We start from the raw sequence: 16,159 nt of genomic DNA, 5'->3' as shown, positions 1-16,159 counted from the left end.
GGTTTTCCTGATAAAAATAAATCATTCATTGTATACATCTCTTCCCACTCCTGAAACTTCAGGTTATGGAAATTGGTATTCTACAAATAGGCAGAGGGGTTGAGGTTGAGACTCAGTTCCCTGTCAAAGGAGCAGGTTGAGCGTCCAGTACCGGGTGTGCTCCACTACCTTGAAGCCCAGATCAACACACAAGCCAAGTTTGATGGCAACAGGAACAGAGGTTTATGGCTTTCAGGCTTGAATGTTCAATTTGTAACAATGAATATATATCCTGCCTATCAGATATTCCATCAGGATTCTTAACAGTAGCAAAATGACAGTTCTGAAGTAGCAACGAAAATAATCTTATGGCTGGGGGTCACCACAACAGGTTAAAGCCCTGTGCCGGCAGGACTGAAGACCGATAGGTCGCAGGTTCGAATCTGGGGAGAGGCGGATGAGCTCCCTCTATCAGCTCCAGCTCCTCAAGTGGGGACATGAGAGAAGCCTCCCACAAAGATGATAAAACATCAATTCATCTGGGAGTCCCCTGGGCAACGTCCTTGCAGACGGCCAATTCTCTCACACCAGAAGCAAGTTGCAGTTTCTCAAGTCACTCCTGACACGACAAAAAAACAACAAAACAAAACAAAAAACCACAATATGAGGAACTGGATTAAGGGGTCACGGCATTAGAAAGGTTGAGAACCACTGGTTTAGGGCTTTAAAGGCTAAAACCAGCAGTTTGAATTTTGGTCGGAAGCTGATCAGCAACCAGTGGAGCTGGTGTAACAGAGGGGTTGTGTGCTCCCTGTACACTGTTGCAGTGAGCAACCTGGCTGCTGACTTGGACTAGTTGAAGCTTCCGGGCAGTCTTCAAAGGCAGCCCCACATAGACTGCATTACAGTAGTCTATTTGGGATGTAACCAGAGCATGGTCCACCGTGGCCAAGCCAGACTTCCCAAGGTATGGGCGCAGCTGGTGCACAAGTTTTAATTGCGCAAAGCTCTCCCGGCCACCGCTGAGACCTGGGGTTCCAGGCTCAGCAATGAATCCAGGATCACTCCCAAGCTGTGAAGCTGCGTCTTCAGGGGGAGTGGAACCTCATCCAACACAGGCTGTAACCCTATGCCCTGTTCGACCTTGCGACTGACCAGGAGTACCTATGTCTTGTCTGGATTCAGTTTCAATTTGTTCGCCCTCATCCAGATCATCACAGCGGTCAAGCACCAGTTCAGGACCTTAGAATCATAGAAACAAAGAGTTGGAAGAGACCTCATGGGCCATCCAGTCCAACCCCCTGCCAAGAAGCAGGAATATTGCATTCAAATCACCCCTGACAGATGGCCATCCAGCCTCTGTTTAAAAGCTTCCAAAGAAGGAGCCTCCCCCACACTCTGGGGCAGAGGGTTCCACTGCTGAACGGCTCTCACAGTCAGGAAGTTCTTCCTCATGTTCAGATGGAATCTCCTCTCTCGTAGTTTGAAGCCATTGTTCCGCGTCCTAGTCTCCAGGGAAGCAGAAAACAAGCTTTCTCCCTCCTCCCTGTGGCTTCCTCTCACATATTTATACATGGCTATCATATCTCCTCTCAGCCTTCTCTTCTTCAGGTTAAACATGCCCAGCTCCTTAAGCCGCTCCTCATAGGGCTTGTTCTCCAGACCCTTGATCATTTTAGTCGCCCTCCTCTAGACACATTCCAGCTTAGTAGAAGGTGGGCAGGAGTGACAGAGTTGGACGTCATCCGCATACAGATGGCACCGCACCCAAAACTCCGGATGATCTCCCCCAGCGGCTTCATGTAGATGTTAAACAACATGGGGGGCAGTATTGAGCCCTGAGGAACCCCACAAGACAATGGTTGTGGGGTTGAACAGATGTTTCCCAATAACACCTTCTGAGTACAATACTCCAGAAAGGACCGGAGCCACTGTAGAACAGTACCTCTCAGGCCCGTTCCAGCGAGGCATCCCAGAAGGATACCGCTGAGAGATCAAGTAGAACCAACAAGGACACACTCCACCTGTCTAGCTCCCGACGTAGATCATCTACTAAGGCGACTAAGGCTGTCACGGTTCCATGTCACAGTCTAAAACCAGACTGTGCTGGATCCAGATAATCCGTGTCTTCCAAGAATGCCTGCCTGTGAGGCAGTTCACATCATCCAGGGGAAAGCTACTTTCTCCTTGAGGCACTACAGGAATGGGCGGCTTCAATTCAGACTCTAATTCAGGAGCACAAGACCCCACTACCAAATAATAATAATATAATAATAATAATAATAATAGTAATACTTTATTTGTACCCCGCTACCATCTCCCCAAGGGACTCGGTGCGGCTTACATGAGACCGAGCCCAAATACAACAATACAAATAATAAACAACAGTACAAGCAATTAAAAATAAAAACATAGGCAATAAAATATACAACATTATCAATAAAACAACACACAATTAAAAACAGTGGGAAGGCCAAATGTACAGTTAAAATTGGAAATAATGATGGGACATAGACGAAAAGGAGATGGTGGTGTTTGCGGAAGGGCATACGAGCAGACCTAAAGAAATGTAAACTGCTTTGGAGGGCATAGTTTGAGGGGTCCTCAAACTATGGCCCGGGGGCCGGATGCGGCCCTCCAAGGTCATTTACTCGGCCCTCATTCAGGGTCAACCTAAGTCTGAAATGACCTGAAAGCACACGACAACATCAACAATCCTATCTCATCAGCCAAAAGTACGCCCACACTTCCCATTGAAATACTAATAATTTTATATTTGTTGAAATTGTTCTTCATTTTAATTATTGTACATGACTAACCCTGTATTAAGTGTTTTTTGCACTACAAATAAGATATGTGCAATGTGCATAGGAATTCATTCATGATTTATTTTTTCAAATTATAATCCGACACCCCAACAGTTTGAGGGACTGTGACCTGGCCCTCTGTTTAAAAAGTTTGAGGACCCCTGTGCTATGGGATCATTATTCCGGGAAGGCACACTGGAACGGCCACGTCTTCAAGCTCCTCCTGAAGACTGCCAAAGTTGGGGCCTGTCTGATGTCTTTTGGGAGTGCGTTCCAGAGTCGAGGGGCCACCACCGAAAAGGCCCTCTCTCTTGTCCCTACCAAGAAGGCTGGTGGGATCGAGAGCAGGACCTCTCCGGATGATCGAAGGGATCGTGTGGGTTCGTATATGGAGATGCGGTCACGCAGGTAGGCGGGTCCCAAACCGTTCAGGGCTTTGTAGGTAAAACCCTGCACCTTGAATTGGGACCGGTAAATGAATGGCAGCCAGTGGAGCTCCTTGAACAGGAGGGTTGACCGCTCCCTGTAAGGAGCCCCAGTTAACAACCTGGATCCCCTTCCTCTTCAGACCAAGCCTCAACACACCCTGAGCTATACGGGCTAACCAGTCTAACACTCAGAGCACCATTCCACACTGGATCTGACGCTCATCCTGAGAAGGACCTCATCCTTACCCCATGCAACTGTCTCGTGTTTTTCTTTCGGAATTGAACGAGTGAGTCCTGCTCCTTCCTAGGACTTGACCATTCTATGGGAATTCACAGGAGTTGCAGGTATTCAGTATCTCAAGAAACCTCATGATTGTAGCTAATAGTGTTGCCTGGCTTTCAATGCAAATAAGTTTTTGTATTGTTTTAAAAAAACACAGAAAACATTAACTCAAACTATTAAAAAGGGGGGGAAAGAAGGGGAGGATGGGAAACATCACAGAGGGGGGAAAGGAAAGGAAAGGAAAGGAAGGGGCCTAAGGCCAGGAATTGTGGGAGCCAAAGTCCAAAACACCTGGAGGTGTTTGCCTATGCCTGAGCTATAGCATATTGAAAGAAAACCATATTTTTCTTATTGATGATATCATTTGCCAGTCCCAACAAAAATATTCTTGCTGACAATATTATATTCTGTTGCAAAATTATTTGGATTGTTTCTTTAACAGTTGTCCAATATACATGACTAGCCGTCCCCTGCCACGCATTGCTGTGGCCCAGTCTGTTGACCTGGAAAATAAAATAATGAGAAAGTGTTGGTTTCTAATATATGTAATTTCTTTATGCTTCTGGGTAAAAAGTATTTCTTGCTGTTTCTTTGTCAGTGTTGATGTGGAGATTGGCTGGTTTGCCCACCCTGGAACACGCAACATATCATTGTCCTTCTTTAAGGGTCCCTTTCAAATCTATGATACTATATCTCTGTGTGTGTGAATCATATCTATCTATCTATCTATCTATCTATCTATCTATCTATCTATCTCTTTGTCAGGAGGACTTTGATTATGTTTTGTTGCCCTGATGAAGGGAGTTGGATTAGATATCCTTAAGTATTTTCTGTTGGTCATGGGGGGTTCTGTGTGGAAAGTTTGCCCCAATTCTGTTGTTTATGGGGTTCAGAATGCTCTTTGATTGTAGGTGAACTGTGAATCCCAGTGACTACAACTCCCAAATGTCAAGGTCTATTTCCCCCAAACTGCATCTGTGTTCATATTTGGGCATATGGAATTTTTGTGTCAAGTTTGGTCCAGATCCATCATTGTTTGAGTCCAGAGTGCTCTCTGGATGTAGGTGAACTACAACTCCCAAACTCAAGGTCAATGCCCACCAAACCCTTCTAGTGTTGTCTGTTTGTCATGGGAGTTTTGTGTGCCAAGTTTGGTTCAATTCCATCGTTGATGGAGTTCAGAATGCTCTTTGACTGTAGGTGAACTATAAATCCCAGTAACTACAACTCCCAAATGTCATGGTCTATTTCCCTTAAACTCCATCTGTGTTCATATTTGGCCATATGGAATATTTGTGCCAAGTTTGGTCCAGATCCATCATTGTTTGAGTCCACAGTGCTCTCTGGATGTGGGTGAACTATAATTCCCAAACTCAAGGTCAATGTCCACCAAACCCTTCCAGTGTGTTCTGTTGGTCATGGGAACCCTGTGTGCTAAGTTTGGCCCAATTTCATCACTGGTGGATTTCAGAATGCTCTTTAGATTGCAGGTGAACTATAAATCCCAGCAACCACAACTCCCAAATGACAAAATCATATTTTTTGAGTGATGTGAGACGTTGTGTTGTGAGACGTTTTGTTGCCAAATTTGGTGTGATTTCGTTCATTGGTTCTTTTGTTTTTAAGGTACTCATTATGCACAGAGCATTTTTACATATATAGATAGATTGAGGCTCTGCTTCAAGTCAGTTGGAGACAGGAAGGGAGGGAAAGGAACCCCTGGGAAGTGACGGACGGCGCGGCGGGAGGGGCTGGAGACAGCCGGGGCCGGCATTCCACTCAGCCGCCCCCCTCCCGCCGCGCCGCTCTCTTTGCTCGCTCTGCATTGTTGCCATTCCCAGCCGGCTCCAGAATGTTGTGAATGGAAGGATCGCGGCGGAGGCCACGCCCACTTAGAACCCCATCGGCCTCCCTCCGCGCCTGATTGGCTGGGGCCTCCCAACCTTTGATTGATATCCTTTCCTCTTTCCCCCCCTCCCTTCTGTAATTCCTTATTTGTTTATTTTCCTCCATTCCTTTATATTTTTTATTTATCGTGTCAAAATAGAATTGAGAATACAATCATAATGCATAACATACCACAAAGTTTAAAACCTGGCATTGTGCTAAATTTCCTTTGACCACTTGGAGTGCCTCTGATGTGGCTGTAAGGAGGTCCTCCATTGTGTATGTGGCAGGGCTCAGGCTGTGTCTTAGAAAGTGGTCTGTGATTTGCTCTTCTCCACACTTACATGTCGTGGACTCCACTTTGTGGCCCCATTTCTTAAGGTTACCTCTGTGCCAGAGCGCAGTCTGTCAGCGCCTTCCAAGTCACCCAGCCTTCCAAGTTGCTCCTACTCATCTGGTCTCAGCCACTGATTGAGGTTCTGGATTTTAGCCTGCCACTTTTGGACTCTCGCTTGCTAGGTGTTCCTGCTAGTATGTCTGTAGATCTTAGGAAGCTATTTCTTCCAAGTCGCTCCTACTCATCTGGTATCAGCCACTGATTGAGATTCTGGATTTTAGCCTGCCACTTTTAGACTCTCGCTTGCTGAGGTGTTCCTGCTAGTATCTCTGTAGATCTTAGGAAGCTATTTCTTCCAAGTTGCTCCTCCTCATCTGGTATCAGCCACTGATTGAGGTTCGGCCCCTCTTCCTTTTTCCTTAGGTTTTCCCCAGCATCATTATCTCCTCCAAGCTTTCCTGTCTTCTCATTATGTGGCCAAAGTACTTCATGGAGGCCCCGGTGGCGCAGTGGGTTAAACCCATGTGCCGGCTGGACTGAAGACCGACAGGTCGCAGGTTCGAATCCGGGGAGAGGCGGATGAGTTCCCTCTATCAGCTCCAGCTCCTCATGCGGGACACGAGAGAAGCCTCCCACAAGGATGGTAAAACATCAAATCATCCGGGTGTCCCCTGGGCAACATCCTTGCAGACGGCCAATTCTCTCACACCAGAAGCAACTTGCGGTTTCTCAGGTCGCTCCTGACACGAAAAAAAACTTCATGTTTGCCTCTAATACCCTTCCCTCCAATGAGGAGTCGGGCTTTATTTCCTGGAGTATGGACTGGTTGGATCACTCTCAGAATATTCCTCTAGCACCGCAGTTCAAAAGTTACTATCTTCCTTCGACCAAAACTTAACGATGATTGACAGGTGACAGGTGCCCTATGAAAGGAAGCCACCTATCTGCAGAGTCCCTGAAACCTTGGACTGCAAGCAAACATTTAATACAAAGCAAATAAAATTGGAGCTCCTGGTACAGCCGTACCAGAACAGAGACATATATGCATGCCCAGTGTGGAATACATCTCAGTAATGGAGGAAAATTCTGAAAGTGCCTTGGACCGCAAGTAGATCAAACCAGTCCATACTCCAGGAAATAAAACCCAACTGCTCACTGGAGGGAAGGATATCAGAGGTGAAGATGAAGTACTCTGGCCACATCATGTGAAGACAGGATTCCTTAGAGAAGAGAATGATGCTGGGGGAAATGGAAAGGAAAAGGAAGAGGGGCCGACCAAGGGCAAAATGGGTGGATGGTATCTTTTTTTTTTTTTTTTGCAATTCATTTTTATTGGTGAGAGACTGGACATGACGTACATATAGACAAACATCGGAGCCTGCAGCTCCGCCCCTGTCAACCACTTCCACCAAGTCTGGCCTCCTTAATGAGAGCATTCAACACACACACACACAACTTGGTTGCTTCACTACATTGGCTATTGCTGCAAGTAATGACAGTGTGAATAAATTGTCAATATTTAAGGCCTTGCATGGTCTGGGGCCTATGTACCTGAGGGACCGCCTCACCCCCTACCAACCCCAGAGATCCCTCCGTTCTGAGGACCAAGATCTATTGGAAATTCCCAGTGTCAAGACCTTGTGTCTAACAGCAACCAGACGCAGAGCCTTCACAGCAGTGGCACCATCACTTTGGAATACTCTGCCACCTGAAGTCTGTGCCTTGCGGGACTTATCAGCTTTCCACAGGGCATGTAAGACATATCTGTTTCGACGGGCCTTTGATCTTTGATATTGCTGTTTTTAAATTGTTTTTAAATTGTTTTTAAATTGTGTTTGATTTTAGCCTGTTCTTGTAAGCCGCTCCGAGCCCCAGGGGAGTGGCGGCATATAAGTTCGAATAATTAATTAATTAATTAATATTTGCTTGAGATAGTGCTTGTAGATCTGGAGGGACTCTTGATTTTTTGCATCTCATAGACTTAGCTTGGGGATTTGGTTAACCAGTTAAAATTCATGAGTAAACTGGGGTTACTCATGAGTAAACTGGGGTTACTAACCCCCCTCCCCCCCTCGCTACAGGCCTGATTATACCTGTATTCTCAATTCGTTTCTGACACGATAAATCAATCAATCCTCAGGCTGTGCCAGTCTGATATTCTTCCTAGCACCCACTTCTGTGCTTGATTCCCAAGCAGTGCTTTTAAAGCCCCTCTGCCACAACATGGGGGCGTACATTGTTCCTGCTTGAGCGACAGTTCGGACCGGCCAATCCCCTCGCGTCTCGCCTTCCCCCGGCTGGCCAATGGGGAGCGAGGGAGGCGAAGAGGCAGGACCGGGGAAGCGGCGGCCGTCGAGCTCATTGTTGTGGGAGCTCCTTAAAGGGGACGCGCGGGGGGAGGGAAAGGGAAGGACCTTCCCGGAGGCCGGGAGGAGAGGAGACCGAGTGGCCGTCGCCGGGGGTAGGCTTCTCGGGGAGGCGCTCAGGACAGGCCGCGGATTGGCCGGGCCTATGGAGCCCCCGCCGGCCAAGCGCAGGTGCGGCGCCGCCGGAGAGGCGCTGGAGTCCGGGCCGGGACCTGGCGCCTCTGCCGCCTCCTCCGCGTCGTCTTCTTCCGCCGCCGTCGCGGTGGTGGAAACATTGCTGGACCTGAGCGCCCGGCGGGTGGCCGAGACGTGGGCCTTCGAGCAGGTGAGAAGCGGGGGAGGGAGGCTTCCTTTCCAGCTTTGGGGGCTCCAACGCCGGCCGGTGCCGAGGGCGCCTGAGGGGAAGGAAGGCCCTTGAAAGGCCCTTGTCCCTTTCTCTGCCTTCCCCCTTTCCTTTCAATGAGGGCGAAGAGGAGGAAGGAGCTGCCACTCTCCCAGCGAGACCCTTTCTCTCCCCTTTCCTCCACAGAAGAAGGGAGGCGTCTCTCCTTTGGATTTGAATTGGACCTTTCTCTCTTTAGACACAGGGCACACACACACACACTCTCTCTATATCTAATCTATCTATATATACATCTTTATAAATAAAAATGTAATGTTCGTTTGTGGGATTAACATAACTCAGAAACCACTGGATGAATTGACACGAAATTTTGACACAATACAACTAACAGTCCAACGAGTGTATATCACCTCTAAAAATTAAAAACCCAGCAGAATGGACTTAAAAAACCCCCAAACACATCATATATATATATACACACACACACACACTCATATACACATTCACACATACATCTACATACATATATACATATACACATGCACACACAAATGTACACATGCACACACATATATAAACACAAATATGCATATAAACAAGCACACACATATACACAATATACATAAACACAAATATATATATACACACATATCAACACATATGCGCACACATATATACCCATATATACACACACATACACTCATATACATACACATACGTGTATATATATACCCAAGTAAACACAAATATACACACACATACATCTACATAAACACATATGCACGCACATACACATGCACACATACATACACACATATATAAACAGATATGCATATAAACAAGCACACATATACACAATATACATATATACATATAAACACACAAATATATACACACATATAAACACATCTACACACACACATATGCACACACATATATACCCATACACATGCACATATACATACACATACGTGTATATATACCCAAGTACACACAAATATACACACACATACATCTACATAAACACATATGTACATATAAACATGCACACATACATACACACATATATAAACATAAATATGCATATAAACAAGCACCCACATATACACAATATACATATACACATATAAACACACAAATATATACACACATATAAACACATCTATACACACACATGCGCACACATATATACCTCTCTCTCTCTCTCTCTCTCTCTATATATATATATATATGCAAACACACATATATATGCAAACACACATATACACACACACAAAACACATATATACAGACTGGGCCACAGCAACGCGTGGCAGGGGACGGCTAGTATGTGTGTGTGTAGAATCAAAGAATCAAAGAGTTGGAAGAGACCTCATGGGCTATCCAGTCCAACCCCCTGCCAAGAAGCAGGAATATTGCATTGAAAGCACCTCTGACAGATGGCCATCCAGCCTCTATTTAAAAGCTTCCAAAGAAGGACCCTCCACCACACTCCGGGGCAGAGAGTTCCACTGCTGAACGGCTCTCACAGTCAGGAAGTTCTTCCTCATGTTCATTATATATATATATATATATATATATATATATATATATAGTATTATACACACACACATATATATATAGAAATTATTTATTTATGAGGAAATTTCTATGTCTCCATTCTCTGAGGAGCCAAGACAGTTTACCACAACAGCTAAACATGTCATATACAATGTAAGCCATGAAAATAATCCCATACATTTTATTTATTTATTTATTTCCAGCATTTCTACCCTGTCCTTCTCAACCCCCGAAGGGGGACTCAGGACAGCTTCCATTTGGCACAATTTGATGCCATTAAATATAACAAAGCAATATAACAATTAAAACAATAAATAGAACATTGTTTAAAACAATAAAAACAGTATTAACCGCCGTATTATCATTCCAGTCAAATTCCATATCCAAAGCGCTATTTATGCCTGCCGTCCAAAAGCCTGGTCCCAGAACCACGACTTCGGTTTCTTCCTAAAAGACAGGATGAAGCTGATCTTAACTCGCTGGGAAGCAAGTTCCACAGGCGGGGGGCTACAGCCGAGAAGGCCCTGTCGCTCGTCCCCACCAGACGTAACATAGGAATGTCATTCAAAGGAGTAAAACCATACAAAATTCCCAGGAAAATAAAATATGGTTATAAAGTGCAGTTGCTAGGCTTGTGTCATCATTAATTAAAAGCTATTCCACATAGGAAAGTTTTCAGATATTGTTTATATGTGTCTATGTGTGTATGTGTGTGTATATATATAGAGAGAGCCTGTGTCTTGTTATTGGAGCCCTGCTCTCCCCCTTTGCTCCTTGTCTGCTCCCTCTGACAAATATAATAATCTCCACCAAGCAGGTGGAAGTGCTGGGAAGATCCATCTACTGAGCTCAGCGCATCCAGGTTGCTGTTCAGAGGCCAGAAAAGGGAACCGAGAACTGAGGATGGGGCTTCTCTTCTTGTTTTCCCCCATGGCAATCTAGACCCTGGCTGGAACAAAGCCGACTGTTGTCATCTTTCTATGTTCTGTCTTCCACCCTTCGCGCCCCCCTCCCCCCCCACTCCTTCCTTTTCTCTGTGTATTTGTCCTCTTCTGTGTCTTTTCTTCTTTCTGGTTTGTGGTGTCAGACTTCCCTTTTTTCCTTTCTCACCCCCCTTTTATCCTCCTCCTCCTGCTGCTGCCAAGCCATCAGCTTGCCATTCACACTTGGATTTGCATGCTTTGTAGCCTTGTAGTATCCTCTCCTCAGGGGTCAAGTTCTGGTTGATGGAGATTACTGACTTCTTTATTAAAGGGGTTCCATTTCTAAAAGAGCTGTTTGCCCCCGAGACTTCTCCTGAATGTGTGAAGGAGGTGGGAGGTGATGACACGTGAAAGGAGATGGGTTTTGTATATGTCATGGACTGAATTGTTTCCATTTCCTTCCTTCTCCTTGGCAACTTTTTTTTTTTTTTGCTTGCTGTGGGGTGACTCAAGGGGCAGCTCCTATTCTCCCATATCTTCTGATTTGGACTTTCAGACATTCCTCTAAGGTCCCTTCCACACAGCTGTATAAAATCCACATTGAACTGGATTCTATGGCAGCGTGGACTCAGATAACCCAGTACAAAGCAGATATTGTGGATTATCTGCCATGATATTTTGAATTATATGGCTATGTGGTAGGGCCCTCAGTATCCAAGGGGGATGGGATTGTGGGATATTATCTCCTGGCTTCCTCTTGCCTCCTCCTTGTAATCCTATGTTACATTCCACGTCTCTTTGTGTTTCTTCCTTCTCACCTGAGCTTCCCACCCCCTTGTTGTTTTGGCAGTTCCTTTCTGTACTAAGTCCTCCCTTTCACAGACGGATGTCTTTATTCTGCTTGGTCTGGGGGAAGTGGTCATGCTGCGGTGTCAGCTCTAAGCTTGCTATGAATGTGAAGGATGAAAAATAGGTGGAGTAGGGAATAGCTGGCATTAGTGGATGCATAGTACCGGGGAGATGTAGGGCTAGTCCGGGCAAAGCTCTGATCATGCCATGTTGCGTGTAGGGGCCTGGGAGATGTCATTCTTGCCTCATGGCTTCTCCTCTCGAAACTTGACGAAGCATCTCTCACCAATGATTCCTGAAGATCACAGTGTGGCTAGTTCCTTATGTCAATCTGAGAATTCTTTCTAAGCAGCTTCAGTTTCTATACAACGAGATAACAGGACTTAATTTCAATGTTAGGCTGGGGAACTAGTCAAACAAGACTCGCTTGTCACTAGCATCAGTGAGTGAAACTTGTAGATCGAAGCATCTTAGTACCTGAAATAAGGGTGAATGAATATGAGGTCTGGACCAGAGAGGTAATTCCTCCTTTTCAACTTCAAATTGTAAGATTGGTTTTCCCCGGAGATTTTAAAGTGCTGTAATGTGTGTGGGGGTGGGGGGTGTTTAAAGGCCCATAGGGCAGCACTGGAGTTTACTCATCTGATGGTCCAAACCACTTTGATAATTGCTACTTCTGGGGTGGGATGGAGTAGGGGTTAATGGGGTAGTACCAGCCTGTGAGCTACTGGCTTCTGGTCAGTGATGAGTGTCCAGAAATGAAAGAGAGTTGTAGCCAATTGCCACAGATATTCTTACATAGATGATGATTCCTAGGTTGTCTTGCCTAACCTCCCATTTTGCGCTTACAGTGAATGTTGAGTGTCAAAACCAGGGATCATGAACCTGTAGACCTCCAGATGCTGCTGAATGACAGTTCTTTTGATTCCTGACCCGGTGCTGTGCTGATGGGACTGATGGGAGTTTAAGTTCAGATACATTATAGTGTCACATGTTCTGCACCCTGGCTATAAACAGTCTGCTATTTTCCTCTACATCTTTTACTCTGAAGCATAAGAACTTGATGACACTGTAAATCAGCTTGAGGCAAAAAAAGGTTGGAAGGGGACTAGAGCTGTTTCTCTTCCATAAACTCTCTTGAGGGTTTTTATCTTCCAATAGATTGGATTTTTATTTAACAAGCTGTTGTTAGCAGTGGGTTATCCTTCAGAATAGTTGTATTTTAATCACCAGTGGCCTCGGTGTGTCAGAGAGGATTGGACTGCAAACCACCAATTGTTATATCTTAATGCCCCATCTTATGCGGATTGACACTATTGAGATAGTGAATTTAATCCAAAGTTGGCAGGTCTGTAGTCCTAGTCTATAATGTCATTTTGACTGGAGCGTCTGTATGAGGTGGTAAAGCTACACCTGACCTGCTTTTCTTCAGGTGCAGTTTTTATTGGATGAAGTGTGTCTATATACAAAACAATTCCTCTTAAAAGAAGAGTGGGTTAGGGACAGGCCCGTAGCCAGGATTTCGTTTCGGGGGGGGGGGGGTGTGTGAATTTTTTTCAGGGGGGGTTGGGGGGGCTGAGTTTCGGGGGGGGGGGGGCTGAGTCTGAGTGAAAGAGGGTCTAGCCTAGCAAACCTTTTGTATCATTACCCCAATACCCCCATGCATATGGGATATATTGAGTATGGTTATCAGATCATGATATGAATAAACATAACAGTTTAAATAATGCACCAGTAAGGCCTTTTTGTGAACCACCATGAGAATTTCGGGGGGGGGGGGGGGGCTGAAGCCCTCCGAGCCCCCCCCCCCCCCCCCCCCCCGGCTACATGCCTGGTTAGGGACTTGTATTCCCTTAGGAGATTGGGCAAAAGGGCAATCTGTTGTAGGAGCCCTCACTTACTAGCAAAAATAGGGAAATACAATACCCTTCTTTTGTGTTTCCAGTGTTGGTTTTCAATACAGTTAGGTTAATTCTCCTTGCTCTATTCCATTGGCACTATATTTTGGATTGAGATGCCCCTCTGCATATTTCTGATGCTGCTTTTGGGATATAGAAGTGTTCTATCGCTTAAGCTCTGTCTCATGAATATTTTCCTGTTGGGAGTCATGTTGGCTGAAATACAAGTGAGACTATGTTTAAGGTGACACAGTCGGAATGGGTGGTTAGTTTTGGTGCAATTAAGACAAGCAAGCATGAGCTGGACCGAACCTGATCCTTGAGTTGAAATCACCAGGGAGGTTCTGCTATACACACCCAATTGAGGTGAATAGCTACTGCTGCTGTGTATCTCCCATTTCTTTAAGTGAATTTTTGCTACTAGAGCAGAGGTTCTCAAACTTCTCCATGGAGCCCTTGGGGCTCTGTGGATGATAGTGAGGGACTCCTCAGCACCATGCTGCTTCCTGCCTCCTCTTCTTTCCTCCTCCTGAGAAAAGCAAGGAAATTAAAGTTTAGAGCTGTCAGAAACAATAGCAGCAGCAGCATCCTTCTAGGGCATAGACCCTTTCTCCTCCACCTCCCTCACTGCCCAGGCTCTTTTCCTTGTTCTTCCTTTCCTTTCCTTTCCTTTCTTTTTGCACCATGTGAATTAGCTTACATAAACACTCTCCATTCATCTGCCACTGGCCTGACCCATGTCTGATATACTATATATAATATATAAACATTTCTTGGAGCCCCATGAGAAACGTTTGCTTCAAAAAGAGCTCTGTGGCCCTTTTCAAGAACTTCTGTACTAGAGCAATGCTTCCCAACCTCTGGTCCTCCCGTTATTTTGGACTTCAACTCCCAGAAATCCCAGCCATCTTATCAGCTCTTAGGAATTGTGGGAGCTGAAGTCCAAAACACCTGGAGGAGCAAAGGTTGGAAGCCACTGTTCTAGAGGATTGCACCCTCATGCTAATTAATGGGATATAATTCTGTCTCCATTTGAAGTTTTCTGCTTGGGGCACTGAAATTTGTTCAAAATTAGTTCTGTTCTTTGTTTCTAATAGTTGTTTAATACTTGGAATTGTTCTTAAATAGCTCTTCGCATTAAAGTTCATGATTTATTTATTTATTTATCGTGTCATCAGCAACCATACCATTGTATTACATTTCTAACAGAACAAAACAAACAGATAAAAAACCCCCACAAATTTTGCAAACTTGGTAGTTAATTAAATGTCCTTTGACCAGTATCTGGCCACTTGGAGTGCCTCTGGTGTTGCCGCAAGGAGGTCCTCCATTGTGCATGTAGCAGGGCTCAGGTTGCATTGCAGCAGATGGTCTGTGGTTTCTTCTCCTCCACACTCGCATGTCGTGGATTCAACTTTGTAGCCCCATTTCTTAAGATTGCCTCTGCATCTCGTGGTGCCAGAGTGCAGTCTGTTCAGCGCCTTCCGAGTCGCCCAGTCTTCTGTGTGCCCAGGAGGGAGTCTCTCATCTGGTATCACCCACAGATTGAGGTGCTGGGTTTGAGCCTGCCACTTTTGGACTCTCGCTTGCTGAGGTGTTCCAGCAAGTGTCTCTGTAGATCTAAGAAAACTATTTCTTGATTTAAGTCGTTGATGTGCTGGCTGATACCCAAACAAGGGATGAGTTCATGATCAATAATAGAATCATAAGAGTTGGAAGAAACCACATGGATCATCCAGTCCAATCCCTGCCATGCAGGAAAAGTCCAAAGTAGCCCTGTCAGACAGTCATGCCTTGGAAATTTCAGAGTTGAATTCAATAGTAGCCAGAAAAGAGGGGTTTATCAAGTGGCATCTAGCTTATTGTAATGTTTTGAATCATTTCTGACTTGTGGCAACCCTAAATCAAGTCTGTTTGTTGAAAGTGAGATGGTGTCATTCCCTTCTTTAGAGACTCAGATAACATTACTTGCCTAAGGCCACTGGTGGACTTCCTTGGCTAAGTGTGAGTTTGAACTTTGGTCTCCTGGATTGTCTATGCAACACCCAGGGCTATGCTGTCTTTCTAGTAGTGGATAAAAACAGAAGGAGATCAACTTTGTGACTGCTGTAAGGTATAGGTGAATTTTTGAGATCCAGAACCACAAAGTTGAGTTCTTATGGCGGATTCACAACAAGCAAGCTGACCTGGTAGAAGTAGCAAGGCTTTTGATTTTAACGCAGCAATCACTGATAGGATGGGAATGGAGAGTGAAAGAAGAGGAATAAAGGGGAATTCAGGTAGAGAGTTTTGAATTAGAATTTCTGGAGAGGGATGGTGAAAGTGTAGCAATGAAGTGTGAGGAAGAAGGATTTAGTGAAGGTGTATGAACTGAGTAAGTTGAGAAAAATCCCAATAGTTTAGGTGGCAGTGCAATAGTGAGTGTTGGTGGAAAGACATGTCAAGGCTGGATGTGTATGTGTTTCCTCAGAATCGTGTTAATCCTGGGAGTCCAGTTTT

General features: G+C 45.2%; 1 protein-coding gene across 1 annotated transcript in view; it reads left to right on the top strand.

Moving 5' to 3' along the window:
- Positions 1-8,042: 8,042 nt before the first annotated feature.
- ZSWIM4 (zinc finger SWIM-type containing 4) overlaps positions 8,043-16,159 on the top strand; it is a 51,220-nt gene continuing 43,103 nt past the window's right edge. The window contains exon 1 of the mRNA XM_060763633.2: positions 8,043-8,412. Within this exon, the coding sequence (XP_060619616.2) occupies positions 8,233-8,412 (180 nt within the window). The 5' untranslated portion in view covers positions 8,043-8,232. The remainder of the gene's footprint in view (positions 8,413-16,159) is intronic.

Source organism: Anolis sagrei, chromosome 2 (genome assembly GCF_037176765.1).
Source record: "Anolis sagrei isolate rAnoSag1 chromosome 2, rAnoSag1.mat, whole genome shotgun sequence".
Taxonomy (NCBI): domain Eukaryota; kingdom Metazoa; phylum Chordata; class Lepidosauria; order Squamata; family Dactyloidae; genus Anolis; species Anolis sagrei.
Note: the sequence above shows the minus strand (reverse complement) of the source record. Positions and strands in the feature narration are given on the sequence as shown.